Source organism: Daphnia pulex, chromosome 10 (assembly GCF_021134715.1).
Source record: "Daphnia pulex isolate KAP4 chromosome 10, ASM2113471v1".
Taxonomy (NCBI): domain Eukaryota; kingdom Metazoa; phylum Arthropoda; class Branchiopoda; order Diplostraca; family Daphniidae; genus Daphnia; species Daphnia pulex.
In genome coordinates, this window is record NC_060026.1 from 6,071,598 (window position 1) to 6,093,057 (window position 21,460).

General features: G+C 44.5%; 1 protein-coding gene across 1 annotated transcript; it reads right to left on the minus strand.

Annotated features, from left to right (window-relative positions):
• Window positions 1-310: 310 nt before the first annotated feature.
• Window positions 311-21,160, minus strand: LOC124206107. Its single transcript, XM_046603754.1, has 3 exons — window positions 18,549-21,160; window positions 6,794-6,897; window positions 311-3,124 (listed from the first exon to the last, which is right to left on the minus strand). Exons 1-3 carry the CDS (start codon window positions 19,072-19,074, stop codon window positions 2,000-2,002), a joined length of 1,755 nt encoding a protein of 584 aa, XP_046459710.1. The 5' UTR covers window positions 19,075-21,160; the 3' UTR covers window positions 311-1,999.
• Window positions 21,161-21,460: the final 300 nt, after the last annotated feature.

The following is a 21,460-nucleotide window of genomic DNA, read 5'->3' on the forward strand; positions in this document are numbered from 1 at the left end:
AAACTAACAAAATACTTGCAACCTTGACACCGTTCAAATTGGTTTGTTACCCAATCAAACGAGAGCCAGTCAAATCTGCCAGCGCAGCGCAGTAGGGTCTCTCAACATTTCCGCCGATAGCGATCGCATCCGCTCTGGAATCCCCCAGGAAATGATCCCTCAATGATTTCAGAAATGTAACGAAAAATAAAGGCGGACACCAAATTTCTGGTGATTTTATATTCAAATTCTAAACGTATGCCACACTGCGCACGCGCTTATTGTCGGTATGTGAAGTGCCAGTCGACTAGTAAGAATTTGTGACACGAAATTAAATTGTCTCTTGATGGACAGCATGGCATTATATTCGAACCTTGATTTTTTTTTAATAGAAGAAATTACAATTATGGCACAGAAAGCATGAGAAAGATAATCTAAAAAAAAAGACTGGATGTGTAAGTTAGACTTGTTTGTGGCAGGCGACATGAAAGCACGACCAACAAAAGATTGATAGTGCGCGACAACACATTTTGAAAATCGCGTTTCATCTATGCACAATGCACTGTATATATCTAAGTTAATAATACAGGGTTACAAAAGATGATCAACCGTATCAAACACTCGAGGGAGTTGAGGGGCCAGCAGAGTCTTCGCCGTCCCGTTTCCCCAATATATTTCATTTTGATATCTGTCGGGACGAACACAAAGGAGAGAAATACGGCTACACGGCAATTCAAATAACATGGTCATAAGTATATCAACGTTTTTTTTTTTTTTGTTTAGATATGCACACAATGTTCATAGATGGAAATGTCGATGCTGTGTTTTGTTTTTTCTTTTTCACTGACTGGAGACAAGATGGCCACGATTGGAGTTATGCGACAATAAAATCTAATGTACACGTATTTGGTTTAGGGCATAGCGTATATAATCTGCAATCTTTTCCCTTATCTGTTTATTATTAATTTATCTGCTCCCTCCTCTTCTTGCGTCTTTCGTATATGCAACAATGTGACGTTCCAAAAAATAAGCCCCTATGGTCAATTTCAACTGGGCCAAGGAACGGGTTTTTTCATTCTGCCCACTGCTCGATTTTTACACAAAAAGGTGGTAGATTTTCAAAGCGCCAATCCAATTAGAACTGCGAAAATCTGGTGTAGTGTAGGTATGTACTTCCCACTTCTTCTCAGCCTCCCTCCCGGCCAGGTCGAATTTCAACCCAAAATCAACGATCGTTACGTGACTTGAAAAAAAAAAGATTTGGCGATGAACTGGCGGATGCGAAAAATCGCCAGCAAGCAGCAAGCTGCATGTGTGCAATAGTGTACACATTTTTGTTGTCTTATTTGCTTTTCGATGAAATAAATAGTGAGTTTCACAAGTGAGGATGATGATATATCTCTAACAAAACGTTTCGTCATCTTTTTCAGTTCAACTTTTGTCGTCATCAAACACGGTCTTTCTCGATGGAGTTGATTGCAAGAGGATGATGATATTATCCCATACGATCCAACGTCACGAGGCATGTCCTGACAAGGTCTCAAATTTACAATGGGGGGGGGGGGGGCAACATTCAATTGATTTGAGTGTGATCGAGTTGAGTTGTTGCTTGGCGCTGCCTACAAGACGAACGGTGGGTAGGACGTCACGAATGGTTTTCCTTTCGGTGTTGACAAAACAGAGACGAAACTGGCGGTATATAACGAGTGAACGCGTGCTGGACACACCACAACTGTAGGCGTGCCTCTCAAATTGTTTGTACACTATTTACAAGAAATGTTTGTTTTCTATCAGTTACGTATATACACGGATCGCCAAGTCTCAATCCAGAAAATGTGTAGCAAATCGGTGCCGCTGTAGAGTTTCCATGCTCGACTATAGCACGCCCTGGCAGCCCAGGCGCCCAGCCGGGCTCGACTCGTTGACGGCGACAGCCGGCTCGACGCATCTTCCAAAAATTGGCGACGTCAACTGACATTTCTTGCGTCAGAGGCTGCCAAAAGTGTGGAGTTCACTCACTTTAAGACATGGCGTCGAGCTGTTCGGCGAGTTCCGGGTGCGCCCGAATCTTCCTGTACCTGTGCCGTATTAGCCGGCTGTCGCTCTTCCTGTGCGGCAATCGCAAAGTTCGATCTTGGCGACCGCCGTCGGAGCCTCTACTTTTCGACGGATTCGAGATAACGGCGTCGGTCGCCGATCTATCTTCTAGGCTGCTCTTTTTCCCCCGGTGATTTTTCACTTTGTGTCTCTGCGGCTCCGCACTTGCGTCTTGATGCGTCGTCGTCGTCGTCGTCGTCGTCGTCGGTGTCGATTTCTTTGGATTTTTACCGGCAGCAGAGGCCGTTTGCGAGCTGCCGCTCTCTACCATCCACTTGACGGGCGGAGGATCGATTTCGAGACGGTTGACGGGACTGGGTCGGCTCTCGGCGGACGGGAGGTCGGACGAGGCGCTGCTGTTCTCGGTGGTCACTCTTTTTTTGTTGTTTCGACTCTTTTTCTCTCGATGCCGATCGGGTCGCTTCAGCTGGTTCCAGCCGGATTCCGTCGCCATATTGCTGCTGCTGCTGCTGCTGCCACTGCTGCTGCCACTGCTGCTGCTGCTGCCACTGCTTTCTCTGTGGCTCTTTCGGGCGTGCTGGCCGGGGTTTGGCCGGCATTGGCGCGGTCTGCGACATCGCTCCACGTTGCCTCCGCCTTGGGCAGGAGTCTCACTGGAAAGACAGGAACACTTATTTTTCCTCTTGGATTTCTCTTTGCTACTGGCTCGATTGGAGCTGGTCTCTTTTATGGACTGGTCAGACGACTTGGAGCAACGAGGAGCACAACCTGTTGGCTTAACGCTGTTCTTCGCAAAGGGAATCCTTTTGTTCAACTGTATCAGACTAGTTAGGTTCATCCCATCGGGCAATGAGATGTTGCGCACTGGGAAAAACAGAGCGTACTTCTCGTTGCTTCCCAGGGCCACGATCGAGCGCCCGTCACTGGCCGTCTCGCTCTTCAGCCGTAACCGGCACGGAGAGCCCGTGTTGCTGTTGAAGGCCATGTACAACGACTTCTCGGCCGTCGAGTGCTTGATCGACGTGTACGAGTTGTACCAGTTGCCCTCAATATGGTCCTGGAGGATGCAATCCGGCTCCAAATGCTCCTGCAAAAACCAATCAAACAAAAATCAAAACGTTATTTGACAATCGCAAAGATTCCAGCAGCTTCAATTCCATTCCATTCTAAGGCGACTCAACGTATTCAACGAAGAGTCAGCAGTGTAGTCAACATTAGTAAAAGGCATGACAAAACTGGCCGAATAAGAGGCCTTCTCTTAAGCACACACATTTCAAAAAAAAAAGGAAAAAGAGGAAAAAAAAGGAAAAAAGGAAAAAGGGAAAAAGAAAGATATTGTCATCGTGCTGGTGCAACAGGTGCGGCGTAGATTCTTGAGACGAGCTCTCTCATCCGTCACTGTCACGACTGCTGAATACCAACTTGGGAGCAAGAGTCTACCTGTTTGCAGGCAGCTATCTGGTCTCTGATAATGACGTTGCCGCCAACAACTCGATTGCGGCTACCTCCTTTTTACATTTACCGGCCACCGCCACAGCAGCACCTCCAACCGATCAATTGCGCAGTCCCTCCTCTTTCTTCCATCCCTTCCCTTATCAAAACTTACTCTCCTCCTAATCCTGGCCCTTTTTTTTTAACACTCTCCACTTTCCAATTAAACTTTCATAAATTAATATGCGAATACTTTATGGGCATTCCGTGATTTTTTCCCATTTCTATTATTCTCTTTCCCAATGCTATACGAGTACAGATGTCATCAGATTGACTCGCTTTGGTCATTCTATTATTTGAATCGACGATTTGCTAGAATTTTTGGCTTTTTTTTTTCATTATTGGCCGGTGATATGCGAATGCCATCGGGCTCAACAACACTCTTCATCGGAACAAGAAGAAGGGTGCCAAGAAAATCAATGGCACAAGTTGATTCGTTCATTACGCGTAGGGTGAAATCTACTGGTTCCATGTTTAGAAAAAGAAAAAAATATGCAAAATGAAATGCTAATTTATGTTTGCTTACGCAGCGAATTTTTGTTATCATTTTTTCTATCAAACAAGTGGTAAGTGGTCTTCTTCTGTTGGCTATACAAACACATGGATCGTATCATCTTCGAGCGAAATTTTACCACCCAATAGAGCTCCTCTGTACCAGCAGCAGTCGAGCTCTATAATTTACGCGAGGTTTTGTATAAATAAAGCAACACGGAGAAACGCCTTTTTCTAATATCCAAGACTTGAAGCTGCTGGAGAATGCACCGTGATGCTTTTATCAACATGGGATCAACAATCAAGCTATTTTTGAATTCTATTTATGTATAGCGTTCCAAGAATTTGTCATTCAATGTGTGTCTTATCTCAACTAATATCTTAACAGTAAAGATAAAAGCACACTCGTTCGGGCCATTCCAACAGGCTCGAACAATAAGTCAGAAACTTGTTTCAATTGCAGTCAAACTGTTCAGGTATATAGTGTTGTTGCATGTACATCTCCGTAAAGTTGACCTTTTAACACTATACAAAATCCTTGACATCTGGGCGTTTCTATAACACAACACAATTTTGAAGCGTTTAGACATGGGGAAAAATTTTAAAATAGAAATCGACTGGCTTCATAAAGCAATGCAAAAAGCTCGAGGTAAAAAAAAAGTATATTACAGATAATATTGCTATGGGGCTCTTCGGGATCTGTTTTATTTAGCCGATTTATCTGGCAACGCAGCATGGCGCCAGTCTTTTTTGAGGGAAGAACGGGGAGAAGAGGGAGAATGGGACGAGTGGGAGGGAGGAGGGCGTACGAAAAAAAAGGGGACCCACGTTTCCTCTTCTCCCCCATTCGTCCCATTCTCCCTCTTCTCCCCGTTCTTCCCTCAAAAAAGACTGGCGCCATGCTGCGTTGCCAGATAAATCGGCTAAATAAAACAGATCCCGAAGAGCCCCATAGGTAGAAAATGGAAAACGCAGGCGTCATATATGGTATTACCATGAACGATGCCACCACCACATGCTAGATGTTTTCTTTTTAAAAATTAGATTAAACTCAACACGACAAAAATTCGGGTATGACAAAAATGAGCAAAAAATAAGCAATTCGGCTCACTAATCAAAATATCTCAGTTTAAAAAATAATTAATAATCATGTAATAAACTACAAGTAATTTATTAGGCTCCAAGAAAAAAAAAACCCAGTGAAGTCATTAAAGCATAAAATAGCCTAGGAAAAGAGCACCTATACAAGTGTAAGCTAAAGCGCAGTGAGATGTTGCATTGTCCAAAACGTCAAGCGACCTACTCTTGATCTCTTACTCTATTCTACTATATTGCAGGATGGGGAACTGGCCACTCATCCATGTTACTATAGTCCATAGCCACAGGGTTCCGTTCATGAGTATAGTTTCTGTTGGCTCTTCTCTCGTCGTTAGTCCAATCAAAGAATGGAATGTAAATGTTCTTATTCCTTCACCGACTGCGACTACCCAACACGAAATCTCGTGATTATGCAACTACTACTTCTGGTTGTGATATTTTTATTTAGTCAAACCGTTTTTAAAATTCGCGCCACTAAACGAAAAACGGGAAAAGTCCCCAAGAAAAAGAAATGAAAATAAAGGAATAAAAAGGAAAAAAAAATGGAAAAAAAAAACGAATATTGTTGAAAATAATTAATAATTTGTTGTGTAAGTGAACGCTAAGTGTAACATCTGTAAGTTAGCGCTGTGACGGTGGTGGTGGTGGGGGGGAATCGATAGTATTCCTAACTAAGATGAGAGAAAATGTTGGAAAAAAACGAAGACGCTAAACTGGATTGACTAGTGTGTGTGTGTGTGTGTGTGTGTGTAAGGCCGCCTGCGGGTCAAAAGAAAATCACCGAAAAAAGAGAATAGAATGCAAAGGGATGCATTGACCAAAGTTGACTGCCAACCAGTGCCAGCCAGCCAGCCAGCCAGCCCAGCCAGCTAGCGCTAGCTAGCCAGGCTAACGGAGAAGAGTTTTTTTGAAGCCAGCACGTTCCGAGTATACGAGAAAGCCAGCGGGTGCAATCCCGTCCAGCATCTCAAGTAGCTCTGAGACCGGCTTTGGGCTACAGACCACACAGGTTTGTCTGCTGCTCATATGCCTGGTATATATATCCACTATGCAGCCACTGTTACCCCAAAAGGGGACCAAGAGAACAACAACAACAAAAAATAAATAATAAATCAATGTGCCGTGCAACCAACCATTTTCTCTTCCTCCCTTCCACTTCGGAGTAAATAGAGCCTATATAAAGACGCGGATTTTACAAGGCTCTCCAGGCCCCTCCTCCTCCTCCTCCTCCTCCAAGAGAATAATAATGACAAAAGAGCATTTGATTGATTGTTGTAGACTGATGATTGGAAGGAACCAAGAAAAAGAAAAGAATCCGACTGCCAGCCATTGCAGCACGCTGCAATGGTGTACACGGTATTCACTCAACCGAGTCAGGTACGGTCAGGTATGTACTATATCCACTGTATCTACGTATACTGTGGAATAAACTCCAAAAAAGCTGTCTTTTTCTCGGATAACAATCAAGTCGCCAAATAAAGAAAGAAAGAAAGAAAGAAAGAAAGAAAGAAAGAAAGAAAGAAAGAAAGAAAGAAAGAAAGAAAGAAAGAAAGAAAGAAAGAAAGAAAGAAAGAAAGAAAGAAAGAAAGAAAGAAAGAAAGAAAGAAAGAAAGAAAGAAAGAAAGAAAGAAAGAAAGAATGAAATAAATAGAATTGAGCAGAAAAATTTACTTACAGAGCCGTAGAGTCTTCCGCATTCGTTGATGCACAGGTAGAGCCGAGATGCGATTCCTCGGATGTAGATCCTTCCAAAGCCGACTGCACTTTGTTTCAAAACAGCTAGAAAGAAAAGAAAAGAAAAGGTAAAAAATAATCATTGGAGATGTGTGTGTGTGCTAAGACATGGAATGTGGTCGGATACTTTTTGGCTCGTGAGCAAGAGTTAATGCTGTGCTATGCTATGTTTGAGCAGTGTTTGAACGCGTGCATCTGGGTAATTCCCTATTGTCAAATTGTGTAAGCCATGTAAATGGTAACACATTGAAATGAAAGAGACGCGTCACACAGGTATATATATATATAAAGGCAGAAACATGTCAACTCGATCCAGCCCAGCAGCTTGGCCGGCCATTTCTTTTTCTTTTTGAGAATGGAATGCCGATTCGGGTTGCATCGACTCTCTAGTTGGGAATCTATGAATGTGAGCTACGTGGGCCAGCGTAATAACGAGACAAACGAGTTTTTCTAGAGTCACTTCAGTCCTCAGAGACTGGTAGCTAGCTAGCCCAGCACGACCGCTACAATTGTGTTCCATGAGACTCAGTTGAAATCGTAGAAGATCATCCAACGGTGCCAGCCCGTCAAGGGATCCTCAAGGGCTTCAACAACAACACTATTTTCGTTTTCTATGTGTGTACTTTCGATTCTCTGCTGGCCAGTCGCTTGGCTTTTGTTTTTTGTTTTTTTCAAATGGAAATAAACCAAGAGCTCGTTTCAATAGTTTCAGTTTGAGCTCAGGGAAAATATCAAACGAAAACGAAGAAAAGTTAAATAAATAAATAAAAAAAGGAAAAACTTGAAACGAAGAAAAGAAAAAGAAAAAAAAAGAAAAAAAGAAGAAGAATTGTAGAGGGCAATATACAGCCAGGATTCTTCGAAACAATGAAGTCATCAATCGAATACACTCGACGTTGGCCATCAGTCGGACGCATCTACTGCTGGGCAACTGGAGTCTCTCGGAGTTGGAAGTTCTTTTTGAGGGGCCTGTCTGGTTTTCTTCTTCTTCTTCTTCTTTTCTTTGCCTTTCTCTCCCTCTTCTGTTAGAGCGTGGCTAGTTGCGGCTGATTGAGCGCTTAGTCGTCTATGCTTCAACTTATGTTTGTGAGACATCAAAAGGAAAGAAAGAAAAAAAGAAAAGAAAATAGAAGCCTCTGGCACTCGAACACGACCTGCTATGCATTTCTAATGACCTTGTTTGCCTAACCTGCTGCTGCTCCTTGCTGCTGCTCCTTGCTGCTGCTGGCCACCACCCCACCTACTACCCATTCCTCCCTCTTTTTCTAGAGGATTGAGGCACTAACAAACTCACAACCTCCTTGCCTTTCATCCCACAAAATTATGACAATTATATGTCTATCCTACATTCCTGGCGGTCAATTTTTTCAAGAGCTTATGCTGTATGCCATCCACGTGTATAGCCGTGTAGAGCTGGTATGGGAAATCGAAAAGACAAGGTCTGATATATCTTGATTTAGAAATATCTATCATTGGGTTGAAACAAAACAAAACAAAACAAAACAAAAAAACGATGAATTACACCTAATCGGGTAAAAGACCAATTGAATATTTGCCAACAAAATAAAATAGTCCTTAACTTTTACACTATTCCTCGGCTAATCTGTCGTTATATCATCCTGTCCAGCCAAAATGGAATGAGCACTATGCTATACCGATGGCTACTTGCCGAATACTTGGGCTGAAATGGCTGAATAGTTCGTAACTAAGATGTATGATTTTAACTCTTAGCATGTGAAATGAAACGATTTGCTTTACAAAATGCCATATGTTTTCTCGATAATCTAATCTTTTCCGCATGGAAAGTGTTGAGCTGGTTTAATCAGTGCTTCAAGGAGATTTGAAGACGATAAAAAAAACACAATCTACACGAAACCAATCCACCAAGACCAATCTTTATCGTCCACAGTTTGCTTAAAGAATCTTTCACCCAATCTTTTTGCTTATAAATGTTTGATAGGTTTCTCAGCCTTTTCATCCGTCTTGTGATTCAAAAATATATTTTACGACACATGATAATCAACTGCCGAACGTTTTGCTTCGAGGTCAATCAAAAAAAAGAAAAAGAAAAAGAAAAAAAGAAGAAAATTATCATCTAGATTTACATAAAGACGAGTTCTCCTGTTGTCTGTTAATCAGCTTGCACAACCCAACAACTCGCTTAATTTTCGAGAAAATGAACTCAGCCGAAATAGCCAAGTCTCCAGAGAGAGAGAGAGAGAGAGAGAGAGAGAGAGAGCTAAGGAGGTTCAGTTTCAGTTGGAAAATCGGACAATAGACATCGGATCCTGGAAGCCATATGAGAAAGCCAAAACCTTCCCCTGTACCGTAGTAGCTAGTAATCTTTTTTGTGTAGATAGCCGAGAACCCCTTCCCCTTTTAACACTCGTTCAATTCCGCTGCTCCCATTACGGCACTTCTTTTTCGATGGGCATATAGAATCGCACTCTCCGAGCGACGATCAAAACCTTCTATGTCCGCTGTTGAATAAGCTCCGTGCCAACCGAGAACGCCACTAGGTGTGGACTGCTCCTGTAGTGGTGTACTACATCCAGCCGAACCTGACTCGACTTTCAGAGTTTCACGCCACATCTGGCCACAGCAGTACACAGTTCTTCTCCTTTCTTTTGAATGGTTAATCAATTTCCAATTCGTTTTCCGGTAGCGTGCATAATGAGCGAGTAACCACCATCGCGTGTGACTAACAGAGTGGTCCCAATTAGTTTAATCTATTATTGCGCCAAAAAAACAAAACAAAACAAAACAAAAAAAAACAAAAAAAAAAAAAAACAACTAGAAGAAGAAATCCGTGTAAAACGGCTAGTAAAATGTACATGGCGGGCTGTTTGGCAGCTGGACGCTGGCCGGCGATGAGGTGTCAACACTTGAATTTGTGCGTCAAGTGACATGTAAAGGCTATTGCGAGACAGCAGCCAAGATGAATCGTGCTGGGCAACCGTATGCTTTCAGCGTAAGAAAAAAAGAAGAAGAAAAAAAAAGTTATTTGAACTAACGCTGGAAATGGAACTGACGTGGCCCAGCACAAAGTGGAGAAAGGAGCCAAAAAGGAGAGAACTGACGAGATGGGAGGGGGCCGCCTGTGGATTGGATTGCCTGCTGGCTGCTCACCTGCCTACAAATGAAGATATTGCTGATGGTTGGACAAGATAAACTCAAAGCCGGTCTCGGCTCTTGCCCGCCAGACCTTGTTGTGGCGATAGAGACCTCGAGAGTATTTCTATATTTTTATATTACTATAGACCTTCCCATTCTTTCTCTTGATGCTGCCCTTTTTCTTTCTTACACACACACACACACACACACCAGCAGCCGTTGAATGCTCACCTAATGACCGGCTATATAGTCTTTTTTTTTTCTCTCTCTCTCTCTCTGTGCTATCAACAGTTTTATTCCACATTTTCTTCCGACATTCCTTTCGCCCTGAACTTTGCCAGCCAGCAGATGAAATCTCTATCATCGAAGCAAGTGCCACTGCCTGCACGTGACCAAAAGACTGGCGAGCTCGCAATAACCCTAACATGGCCACCCTCAAAGTTACAAGCACATCAGACAGTATGGAAAGAAGATCCATCAGCCAGATGCGATACGTTTCCCTTCACGTGTCTATGCGGATTAAAAAACACCTTTAGGAAAATAACCAAATAAAAAATATGTGTCGCTTTAAATTGTACCCCGTGTCCTTATAAGTTATTTGAAGTCAGCTTAAAGTCCAGAATCCCTCCCTCCCTCCCTTTTTTAAGGAAGCGTACATAAGAGAACTTGCAATTATAATAAATCAAAACACATTCACCCTTGTCACAGATAGACAATCCTATAGGGTCGTAGCGTGGCTGTCTCCAACTGCTCAGGATAACCAAGAATTTCTTTGGCGTGTGACTTTTTAAGCCCCGTTATATTTGAAATACTAACGTTCTGCTTCATCTGAGGCTAATCAAAACATTTAACTGGCTGCAACTTCTATTACCCGTATTGTACTGTACATAACACACAAAATCAGCGTCTTGTACATTTTAAAAACAGTATCTGTTACATTAATTTCTATTTTTTTTTTTTTGTTCAAACCAGAGTTGGTACTGGCCCTCGTTATGCATGTCAACTCGATAAGATCTAGTTGTGGCATTTCAAAAACAAACCGAAACTGCTGTCGCTCATATGGAAAAAAGGAAAATGGTATCCAAAATGATCTGAGGTCATACGGTAACGAATCCTGTTTTTTTCCTTCTTTTTGACCACCTGAGAAACGAGACGTAGAGAGACAACAATTTTTGTTCGACCTGTAATTGTCGCCGTGTGTTGCGCGGCCTCAACTCGTTTCTTGCCCTACGCGGGTTAATATTACTTCCGCAAAAATACGTAGGGAAAAATCAGCAAAATTTCTTCCTGCAGATCTTTGAGAAAATGATTTCTTAGTCGGTAGGTTAAAACTGGACGAAAACGGGACGAATGTGACAAAAAAAAAAAAAAAAAAAAAAAAAAAACGTTTCTCCTACTGAAAACCAGTTTGAGTTTTCTCTGCAATTTATTCATTTGTTTTTCATCCACATGCCTGTGGTCACATTGAACTAACCATTTTTTTCTCTGTTTCTCTTGCTATAATACATTTTGAATATATTATTTAAGTATGCACGGGGGAGCCAAGGCAGTTTCATTTAATTGCACCGAATCTTATTTTTTTTTTTGTTTATCCAGTTCTCCATTTATCTGTTACAAACTGCCATTTGAAAGATTTTGGGCAGGAAAAATTAATAAAGAAACAAAATTTCGTTCCAGGACTTTCGAAATTGTAAGCCAAAGTTTCCGAAATTTCCGATTTCCTTGAAGTAATATGAGAAATTCCGGTAAAAATATCTAATTATTGTTGTTTTATCTCAGAAAAACAAATGAACAGCAGGTCAACTTCGATCACTTGCATAACATCCATCAACTCCATCCCGTTACATATTTGTATATGTTAATTGGAAAATAAGAAAAGAGAAAAAAAGAAAAGGTTTTCGATTCGAAAGCTGGCGAGGCATGCGAGCCCACTTAACTATAATACCCGTGAAAATGAAAACGAGACGAAAAACTATAGCCGAATGTGGAGTCGTGGTTCTGTGGCTCAGTTTCAACAAGATGAACACGGATTCTACGGATCATAAAAGACTTGATAAAAGAGCGATACGGGAATAATGGAATATATTTCCGAACGTGGGGAATTCGATGAAAGTAGATAAGATAAGATAAAAGAATGTCGGAGCCGATGCTCTTGAACACACCGAATGTGGGTGTGTGTGTGTGTTCTTTTTCCTTCTTCTTTCAGGGGGTAAGAACTTAAATGTGTAGGAACCGTATGTGTTGTCGCCGCAAGCTTAGATATCCGCCTGAATATTTTCGGCGAAATTTTTCCGTCCTGTTGTTGCCAATACCATATTCGAATTTTCTCTACAGCTCTCTCCGCAGTTCTCAGGGGTGATTGGGAAAATGCGTTGTTGGAAATACGTATCTGAATTCTTCTTTGAAAAAAGACTTGCACCTGCAACTTTGCTTGCTTTGCTTCTTCGAAAAAAACAAACAAAATCAAATTTGTTGTTTTTTAAATTTATTACCATGATGCAAAGCTTTTTGTTTCGAATGTAATTTATTTTTCATCTACGTTGACTACCACATTTCGTCGAGTTTTTTTCAATTTTTTGGTTCACATGATACTGATCGGAATTCATAAGGAATTATTGGAATCAAGTCATGCTTATTAGAAGACCGGTGCACAACAGCATGTTCACGGTTGCATTGGGCACGGTCGGCCAATTTCATAATCGTCAACGACCATCAACCATCAACCATCACCAAGTTTAACAACTTGCATAACAATTGTATTCTTGGCGACTAAGTGAAACTGAATCAGCTATTGTGAAACGTGGTGAAACGGTCCGAGCGGAATGGCAAGTATGAGGCTGCTGACTATATGTCTATATGTTTGCGGTCGTATAGAATTAGTTAATAATGTTGTGTTATATTTATAGCTAGTAAAAGACTTGTGTCCGTCTGTCGTCTGAGATCTCCGATCCGAGAAAAGAACACGCCATAACTTTTGGGTGAACAAAGCAGCCAGAATTTCAGAGACTCTGGTAGATTGCGATATCACCAGTCACCAACAAAGGAGAGAAACATTCGAGCGATTGATCTATCGAAGATCGGGACGAGGCCTCCGTCGACTGATGGCCTTTTACACACAGCAGAGCGTGACCGGGACCGTTTGAGCCGAAACCTTCTGTTCAGCGAATTCACGATTTCCTTTCCATCTATAATTCTATATAGTCTACATATATAGACTCTGTTTAGACTATACAGTGGCAAGAAGAAGAAGAAGAAGAAGACGATTAGAAAGCCGGTGGGGATCTCCGCATCAAGAGTGAATCAAATTTCGTCTTGCAAAGAGGACGTTTGGTCAGATTAAGTAGCGAGGAGAATGAGGCCAGCTTTTTTGGTTGAAGTTTGAATGTCAAAGTGGGCCATGAGCGGCAGCGGGCGAGAAGTGGGTGGTACGCGCGCGCGGACCACGGCTAGGAAAGAGAATGCTCCGAGATATATACACTACACTACATAAAGGAATGTGATGCTGCTGCCACGGCTGCTCCTGCTGCTGCTGCTGCCTCTTGTCACTATGCCGGCCAGTCGAAAATGTGGAAGACGAAGAAGACGATGATGAAGAAGAAGACGAAGAAGAAGAAGAAGAAGAAGAAGAAGAAGAGGAAGAAGAAAAAAAAGTGCAATTCATTGCTGTTGGAGAGTCGAACTGGCTTTTAGCGCGTCTGGAAAACCTTTTCGTGTTTTCTCCTTTCTTGCTCTTTTCCTTGCGGTAAACGATGTCTTACTCGGAGCCGAGAGTGGTGGTGGTGGTGCGGCCTTTTCCCTTCTTGGCTGATCTCCTCCCTGCTTTCACGACTGATGGTCTGACCATAACTGCCTTATCCCCTCTGGGGTCTTAGTCAATAAATAAAGACATTTCGACGAAAGTTAATGGGCACAAAAGAAGCGCGAGTTCTCCATTTACATGTTGAACAGTTGCAACCTTCATACCCTCAGCTCCGCCAATAAATTTCCTTTTACCTCTGCCTTTCTTTGTGTATGCCTGCCGAATAACACATTCCATTCCTTACGTAGTTCACCGTGGAAATTAAGAAATACTTCTTCTTTTTCTTTTTCTTCGTCTTCTTCTTCTTCTTCTTCTTTTGCCAGTCGACCAGTCTTCGACAGATGTGGAAAAAAGAAGAAAAAAGAAAGAAAAAGAAAAAAAAAAAAAAACTAACAAAAAAGAAATTCCTTTCATGGGCAGGTCAACTCAAAGTGATTTAACTGGGCTACGAGCTCCCAAAAGAATGCGTCCTTCTTTATTTTTTTCCCAACATTTCCCCCCCACTCTGTGGAGGAGAGTAGATATATAAGAAATCAGAGGCAGCCGCGTCCTCCATTATACAGCGCACGGCAGCTCACCTCTGTTTTATGTCTGATAGAAAAACACCGAGTCTCCTTGTTGTTGTTCCAAGATGTTTTCCCGACTCGTTGCCATTTCAAGTGATTAGTTTCTATAGGTTTCCATTCGGCGAGAATGCCTTACAGTGTGTTACGCAGTCGAGACATACCACGACTATTCCTCCTTTCGTCGAATTGCATTTTCGTCGTGATCGATCAAGTCCCTTTTCAATCCACCATTGTGATTCCCACGTCTATCTGTGTGTTGGCTATTCTTTCATCAGCACTTCATTTTCTATTTGCTATAGATAGGGTGGCACGAAAAGGACAATGAAAAATTGCCTTCCTAGCCGAGCGGTTGTTTGTTTGTTTGTTTGTTTTTCATTTTCAGACAAACCCAAGCAGCATGCGTTGATTGTCTACAGCCTTGACCGGAATTCGGTTGCGTCGTAGCCTGTTGCACACGGATTGACGAGTTTTGAATTTTTTTTCTTTTTTTTTTCTTCTCCCGACCGTGTACAATTCTTTTCTCTCGACGGCATTCTCTTCTGACAATAATAGCTCACTGCTCACTCTATGAAACATAACCACAACGCTCGTAGTAGGTGAAATCAATTGTTTGTAACTCTAATGCGAATGTTGACGGGGAGAAAAATCAAAAGGAGCCCTCCCAATTACCCGTCGCTTGTTGACGTGTCGATCCGCACTTGCATTGAGCTGTATAATCCTCGCATGTTTGTGTCTAGCTAGACTGCCAGCACGCACACAACCAAAAGAAACATCTGTTTGTGTGCGTGTGCATAACTGCATATATACAACTTCATCTGTCCTGTCTAATCTGAAAATCAGTTCCCCCCCCCCCCTTTTCTTTACACAAAAGTTCTATAGGCCGGGAAATCATTTATTCACCAGCCAACCAAACCGTGCGCTATCCATTTTCTCTCTCTCTCTCTCTTTCTCGCACATGCACAGCCAAATTATTCATTGAAGAAAAAACTCAAGTGTTCACGACTTGTGCGAGCTTCAAAGACGTCCTGAAAAGGAGCCCTTGGTGGCAGACAAAGAGGGGGAGAAAAAACGATAACGAGCGAACCAATGCCATCAAGACAAACCGATTAGTAGCGCATCTTTCATTTCGCCTTGTGTGAATGAAGCACGTCGAAAGCTTGGCGAAGACAAGGCGATACCCAGTAGAGATAGCGACGCACGAAGACGGTGTGTTGGTCGCTGCTCACATGCATATCTGTACATGTCAAATCGTCTGTAGTAGACTTTCTCGCGGGCTCACGCTCGCTCACGCTCGTTGGCGTACGTAATAAAAGGCTTGCTACACTACGACTAGCGATTTCAATCAACAGGAACATTTTCCAGCTTTTGAATTCAAGTCGGACGATGGACGTCGGAGATAACGGCGCTCCCAGAAATAAGATCTTGAATGAAAAAACGACGAATGTGCGAGACACATTTGTGGACGATCAACGGCTGGTATAGGAAACAATGAAATGATCAAAATATCAAAAAAGGCTCAAGTGTCTCAGCCTGGGTTATTATTACTCCGGTAAATCAAAACTGACGTTGATGCCCTATGGTGAATGGAAGAGGAATAACAGTTGTGTACGCCCGACGTGTACGCCACTGTGTGTAACCTAACCTGCGTGTTCCAACTCCTCCACCCCCTCCTCTATAGTCTGTGCTGCTGGGCGCCCATTTGATATACAGTATAGTATAGTGGGAACCATCTGATCCGCTAGCGGACTCGTGCCTGATGGGGCCCTGCCCCATTGGAAGAGATGGGCGAGTCAACGCGCCGATCTAGCCCTGGCAGTGTTTATCCAGTGGGCTGAACAACTCTGCGCGCCTGTGTATTGTGAACAATATAATATCCCCTGTCCTGGGATTATCAAACGGCTGTTGGATATTATATACCCCGTTGGACGTCCGATGCCTCTCCACAAGTAGAGGGACACACACAAAAAGGGGAAGTTGCACACCCTGGATGTACATTGTACACACAATGCATTTCCAGGGGAGGGCTATAACATGGGGGGGGGGGGGCGGCGGCGGCGGCGGCCGGGCCGGCAGCCGGAGAGTTAAACTACAAGTACACACACACATACAGAGAGGGGGGGGGGGGGGGAAGAAGGAAAAAAAAAGTAAAAAAAAAAAAAAAAAAGAGAGGAAGTTGGGAACAGACGCCAGGTTATTCGATCCTTAGTAGACACACTCGCCTTGAGGACAATGCAAGAAAACGAAATACTCGGAGGGGGGAAGAAGAGGAAAAAAAAAGAAGAGAAAAACGGCTGTTGGATGAATCGCCGCACTGAAAGCCTCTCTCTCTCTCTGTCCTGGGCTTCCTTTTTTTATTTTTTTTATTTTTTTTATTTTTTCGCTTTGATTATATGCCCTGTAGGCCTGGAACATGTATTCACAGTATGGAGCTGCTCCCTCCAAACGTCTCTCCTGCGCTATACTCGCTCGTCCATTGTGATATCACAGAATGAAAGCACAGCGCGCTAAGTCTAATTACCCTAATTATTACAGCGGGATGTCCATCGATCAATTCAGCCGGGGCCCGAAACTTTTTCTTTTCACCATGTCAACATGGATTTTTCTCTGGGACACAACAGCAACAACAACAACGACAACAGCAGTAGCAGCAGCAGCAACATCACCTCTCTAAGCTGTGAAACCCAATCTAGACAGACAGCCCGCCCTTTTGTATGCGACGACGTTTCGGATAAAAGGTGGAAATCAGCCGGACAAGCGTTTATTGTTTGGTGGCCGCTTAGAGGGAGAGAAAAGAGAAAAAGAAAGATGCCGAATCATGACGATTAAGAGCCTATGGAGATTCTCATTGTAACAGCTGCTCAAGTTGGACGATTCACGTTATTATTAATGATCGCGCCGTCTCTACTTCTCTCTCTCTCTATTTCCAGTCGATCAAAGAGCACGCCGCTGTTCAGCATCTACGATTATGCTAATATTTGAAAGAAAAGAAGAAAGAAAGAAAGAAAGAAAGAAAGAAAAAAAAAAAGAGCTAGCCAAGTTGTTTTCTTTCTTCTCTTTTCGTCAAAGGGAAAGGGAGGGCGGATCGCTCCGATTAGGCGTGGCTTATAACGACGCATTCCAAATAACTCGCAGCAAGTCAACAATTTCCCATTGGGCTGCGTTTCGATGATTTAAATTAGAATTCTGGCCATAGGCCTACTTATAGTTCTAACAAAGTTCGAACCTGTTTGTTTTGTTTTTTTTTCTTTCCCCCCTGTTCTATTATATCCCTTTGATTGTGGGGGGTTCTTCTTCTGCCCACTCTTTATTTGTTGTCTTGCCACTCATCTTACACGTGTCAATTCACAGTCAGCGATCAGCAATGACATGGAATCTGTGTCAACACACACACGCACGCACGCACACAGAAAATGCGAACAAACTGGCTGTCGACCCTTTTTCCTTTTTTTTTCGGCTGTCGGCAGACGTCATAGACGCCGGCGTATAGGCCGGTAATCAATCAATCAAGAAAATCACGACGAAGCATTCATAAGTTAGGCCTATCGGGTGTCCAGAGGAAAAAAGTATAGACGAGTGGATCAAAGCTAGATTTAACGAAGGAAACCAAAAAAGGAAAAAAAAAAAAAAAAAAACCCAAAAAACCCAAAAAAAAACAAAGAAAAATGTTCCAAGTCCAGCTTGCGAGTTGCGAGTGAGCTCAAGGTTGTCAATGCTCAATGGTGAGCAAAGCTGCAAACCCGTTGTAGTCAGCCGATCAAATCGTACGATCTCTCAAAGTTGAGCATTGGCCCGTCGTTTTTTGTTATTCGTGAGTTGTGTCTGCTTTGCATAGCTCTTGAATAGACGACAGCCCAATCAGTGTACTGGATGGAGCTGGACTGTTGTGTGGAGAGGCCAGCCAACGGTGCTGAGAGCTAGCTAGCTAGCTAGCTGCTAGCCCTATTCAATGCTGGGCACGAATGTTTTGACCGTAATCAGAGTGAAAATGACCTTTTCCCTTATTTGATCTAATATCCATAGGCGGATCTAGCACAGACATTAGAGATTTTCTTTCTGGCCAGCCGGCCAGGCCACTCTCTACTACTACTAGTCTACTAACTACGACTAACTACTACCAACTACTACTACTAAATATACAAACTGCCACACTGGCAGTCACACTGGCAGTAGCCTTTGATCGAAGCAAATGAGAAATGGAGATGGGTGGCAGTACTCACAATAGAAACTCGAGTCCTGTCCTGTGGCGCTGACGGTGCCGTTGGGGAAACTTTGGATGTAGAGATTGTTTTTGCTCAAGAGTCGCAGGATCGATCCTTCCTCCGTCGCGCTGCTGCTGCCACTGCTGCTGCTCTCCTTGGACGGCGCTGCCGGTTTGTAGCCGCCGTAACCGTGGGCCACCAGCGAGGGGGCGACTTGTTGCTGCTGCTGCTGCTGCTGGGAACGACTGGGATGCTGCTGCTGCTGCTGGGACGCGCCACCGCTGGCAGAGCTGCCGGCCACCATGTTGGCGGGCAGTTGGTGGTGGAAGATGGACACGGTCGCTGGCGGATCAGCCCTGCTGGAAGAGGAAATGTAATTGCCTGCTGGCGTTGACTGATCGGCGGCGGCGGTGGCGGAGGCGGCGGTGACGACGACGACGAGGGAGCCGAACAAAAGCGGAAGGGTCACGAGGAGAAGCGGGAGGATCCAGCGGCAGCAGCGACAGCGGAAGGTCCCGAGGCCACGGCTAGGGCCACGAATCATGACGGCCCCGCCCTCGGCGACCCCAACAGTCGATTTTTCGACGGCAGTTATGGCCGGGGACGAGCACCCACGCTGGAACGAGGCTGCTGGCCGGCCGTGCGAGATGACGGATTGAGCGATGATTTAGCACCCACCAACTAATCAAGTGTCTGGGCACTCAAGGGACTAGGCCGCTCCGCACAAGCTCTGTCTCTCTGTCTCTCCAACTGGGCGTCGCAAGTCACATGTAGAAAAGGACGCGCCGATGGGATATTCAATCGATCGCGATCAATCTTTCCTATTTAGCCGGCGACGGCGATCGTTTCAATTCGCTCATTACCAACCGATCGAAGCAGTTTTTTCTTGGATCAAACAAACAAACCCCCCCAAAAAAACCAAGCTCGAAATAGCACTTCAGGGTATTTCGACAATCTTTTTTGATTAGTTTCTCTCGGCTCGATTCTTTTATTTTCAAAAAAGAAAGGATTTCCTTTAGATTCCGAATTTTATGGCTGCTTCGTCTTTTTCTTTTCTTCGGGAAGACCCGATGACGCGGGGCCAAGTCTACCGACTCTAATGGTCTGCGCCGCGCTCTTCTTCTCAGATTTCCCCCAAGTCGTTGGAGGTTTCACATGGACGTTTGCCGGAGAGAGAGACACGGACGGACGGACGGACGGACGGACGGATGCAAGTCACTTTGACGCAATTCCAAAGAGTCTCCGCTGTCGCACAATGTTCCCAGTTTCGATGATGGGCGAGAGAAGCTAAACGACACACACTCAGACACAGAGAAAGACACACACACACACACAGAGAGAGAGAGAGAGAGTTGCAATGCGAGCCACCGTATAAACAAAAGGCCCGCGTTATTTTAGTAGTTGTTGTTTTTCTTTTCTTTTCTTTTCTTGTTTGATGGGGAAGGGGGGGGGGATTATTGGCCACTCTATAGAGGAGACGGGCACGAAGCGGCGAGCAAGAGGAGCTACCGCTGAGACGGTAGCTGAAGAGGAACGACAAAGGGCGGCGCAACTGCGTACGAGGGCGGATAACAAGTGGACGAGTGCGAATGCCTGCCGATGCTGACGCGGAGCAGCAGCAGAGAAGGCTGACCGCTGGCGGAGACGAGCGGCTGTTGCGATGAGCTGGACGGCGGCTGGAGGGACCTGGTTCGGCCCTCGCAGACTGGCAACTCGGCGGGAGTCAAGAGGCACGGCACGGCAATGGGACAAGGAGGGCGGCACGAGTGCAGACTCGGATTGGCTCGGCTCTGCTCCAGGGATAGGCGCCGGAAGAACCGGGACGTGCAGAAGGGCGACGGCAAATGAGCGAATGGGCCAACACTGCTGTGCATGGCTACACGCAAGCCCCACGACTTGGATCCAACTGCTGGTGGGCCCGCCGCTGCCGAGTTTGTGGAAGGCCGCAGTAGGAGTAGGCCAGCGACAACGTCACACGCTGATGAGGGCGACACTCGGCCAAGACGCGCTGCCGGTGCATTGGTCAACACCGACCGACCATTCAAATTCTCAACCGATCACATCCAACACAACGCGACATCGCACACGAAACACTGCCCATTCAAAGTCATTTCTTTTCTTTTCTTTTTTTCTAGCGGGGGGGGGGGGGGGGCTTCTCCTAAGAGGTGGAAATGGGTTCGAATGTTTGGTGGCTGTGGGAAACAGAAAGGGGATGGAAGGACAGTTAGTAATAAACCAGAGCGTTATTAGGCTATATCCAACACACCAAGAAAAAAGGCAAAAAAAATAGGAAAAAAAGAAAAAGAAAAAAGTTTTTGATTTTTCACGCAACAACTAGCAACTGTTTAAGGTATCCGTGGTTTGAACTGAGCACATCGCGGGATATCCTCCTCCTTTTGGTTGTCCTGATGACAGGCTGAGTGAATTGGACTCAACTGGCGAATTCACCTCTTTTCTAATTATTTTTCTGATTTTCTTTTCCTCTGCTGTTTAGCGGGACGACGAGGTTATTAAGACGGTGCACAAAACGGAGTGGCAACTTTTGGTAGATCCCATCTAGAGCGCTGCGGCACGACTACTGATTGTGTGTGCCAGTCGCTGTTGAAGAGGGCGCCCTCTGCAACACTGAGCCCGTCGGCCAGCAGATGGTGCAGAGTATTGGGTGGGAATGGTGGGGGGGGGGAGCAAAAGAGGGAGGGCTGGAGAGGAGGGAGGAGGAGGGGGGGGCCGGCCGGATGGACACACACACACACACATACACAAGAGGGAGGGGTTAGCTAGCCGGAGAGAGAGACTCTCTCGACGCTGGGCGATTGTTTTCTATAACTGGGCAAGTTAGAGTCCAGTCTGCTGGGCTCTCCGAGTCTCTCGTCAGAAGGACAAGGACTTGAGGTGGGGTCCGGCAACATGGGCAAAGAAATGGACGGCGA

Bases quoted from the DNA above. Each gene is read 5' to 3' on its own strand.
- LOC124206107 (XM_046603754.1), bottom strand. From the start codon at position 19,074: ATGATTCGTGGCCCTAGCCGTGGCCTCGGGACCTTCCGCTGTCGCTGC. The intron at 6,898-18,548 runs GTGAGTACTGCC...TTTTCTTTCTAG, and splicing joins ACAGGACTCGAGTTTCTATT to CTGTTTTGAAACAAAGTGCA. The intron at 3,125-6,793 runs GTAAGTAAATTT...TGGTTTTTGCAG, and splicing joins GCGGAAGACTCTACGGCTCT to GAGCATTTGGAGCCGGATTG.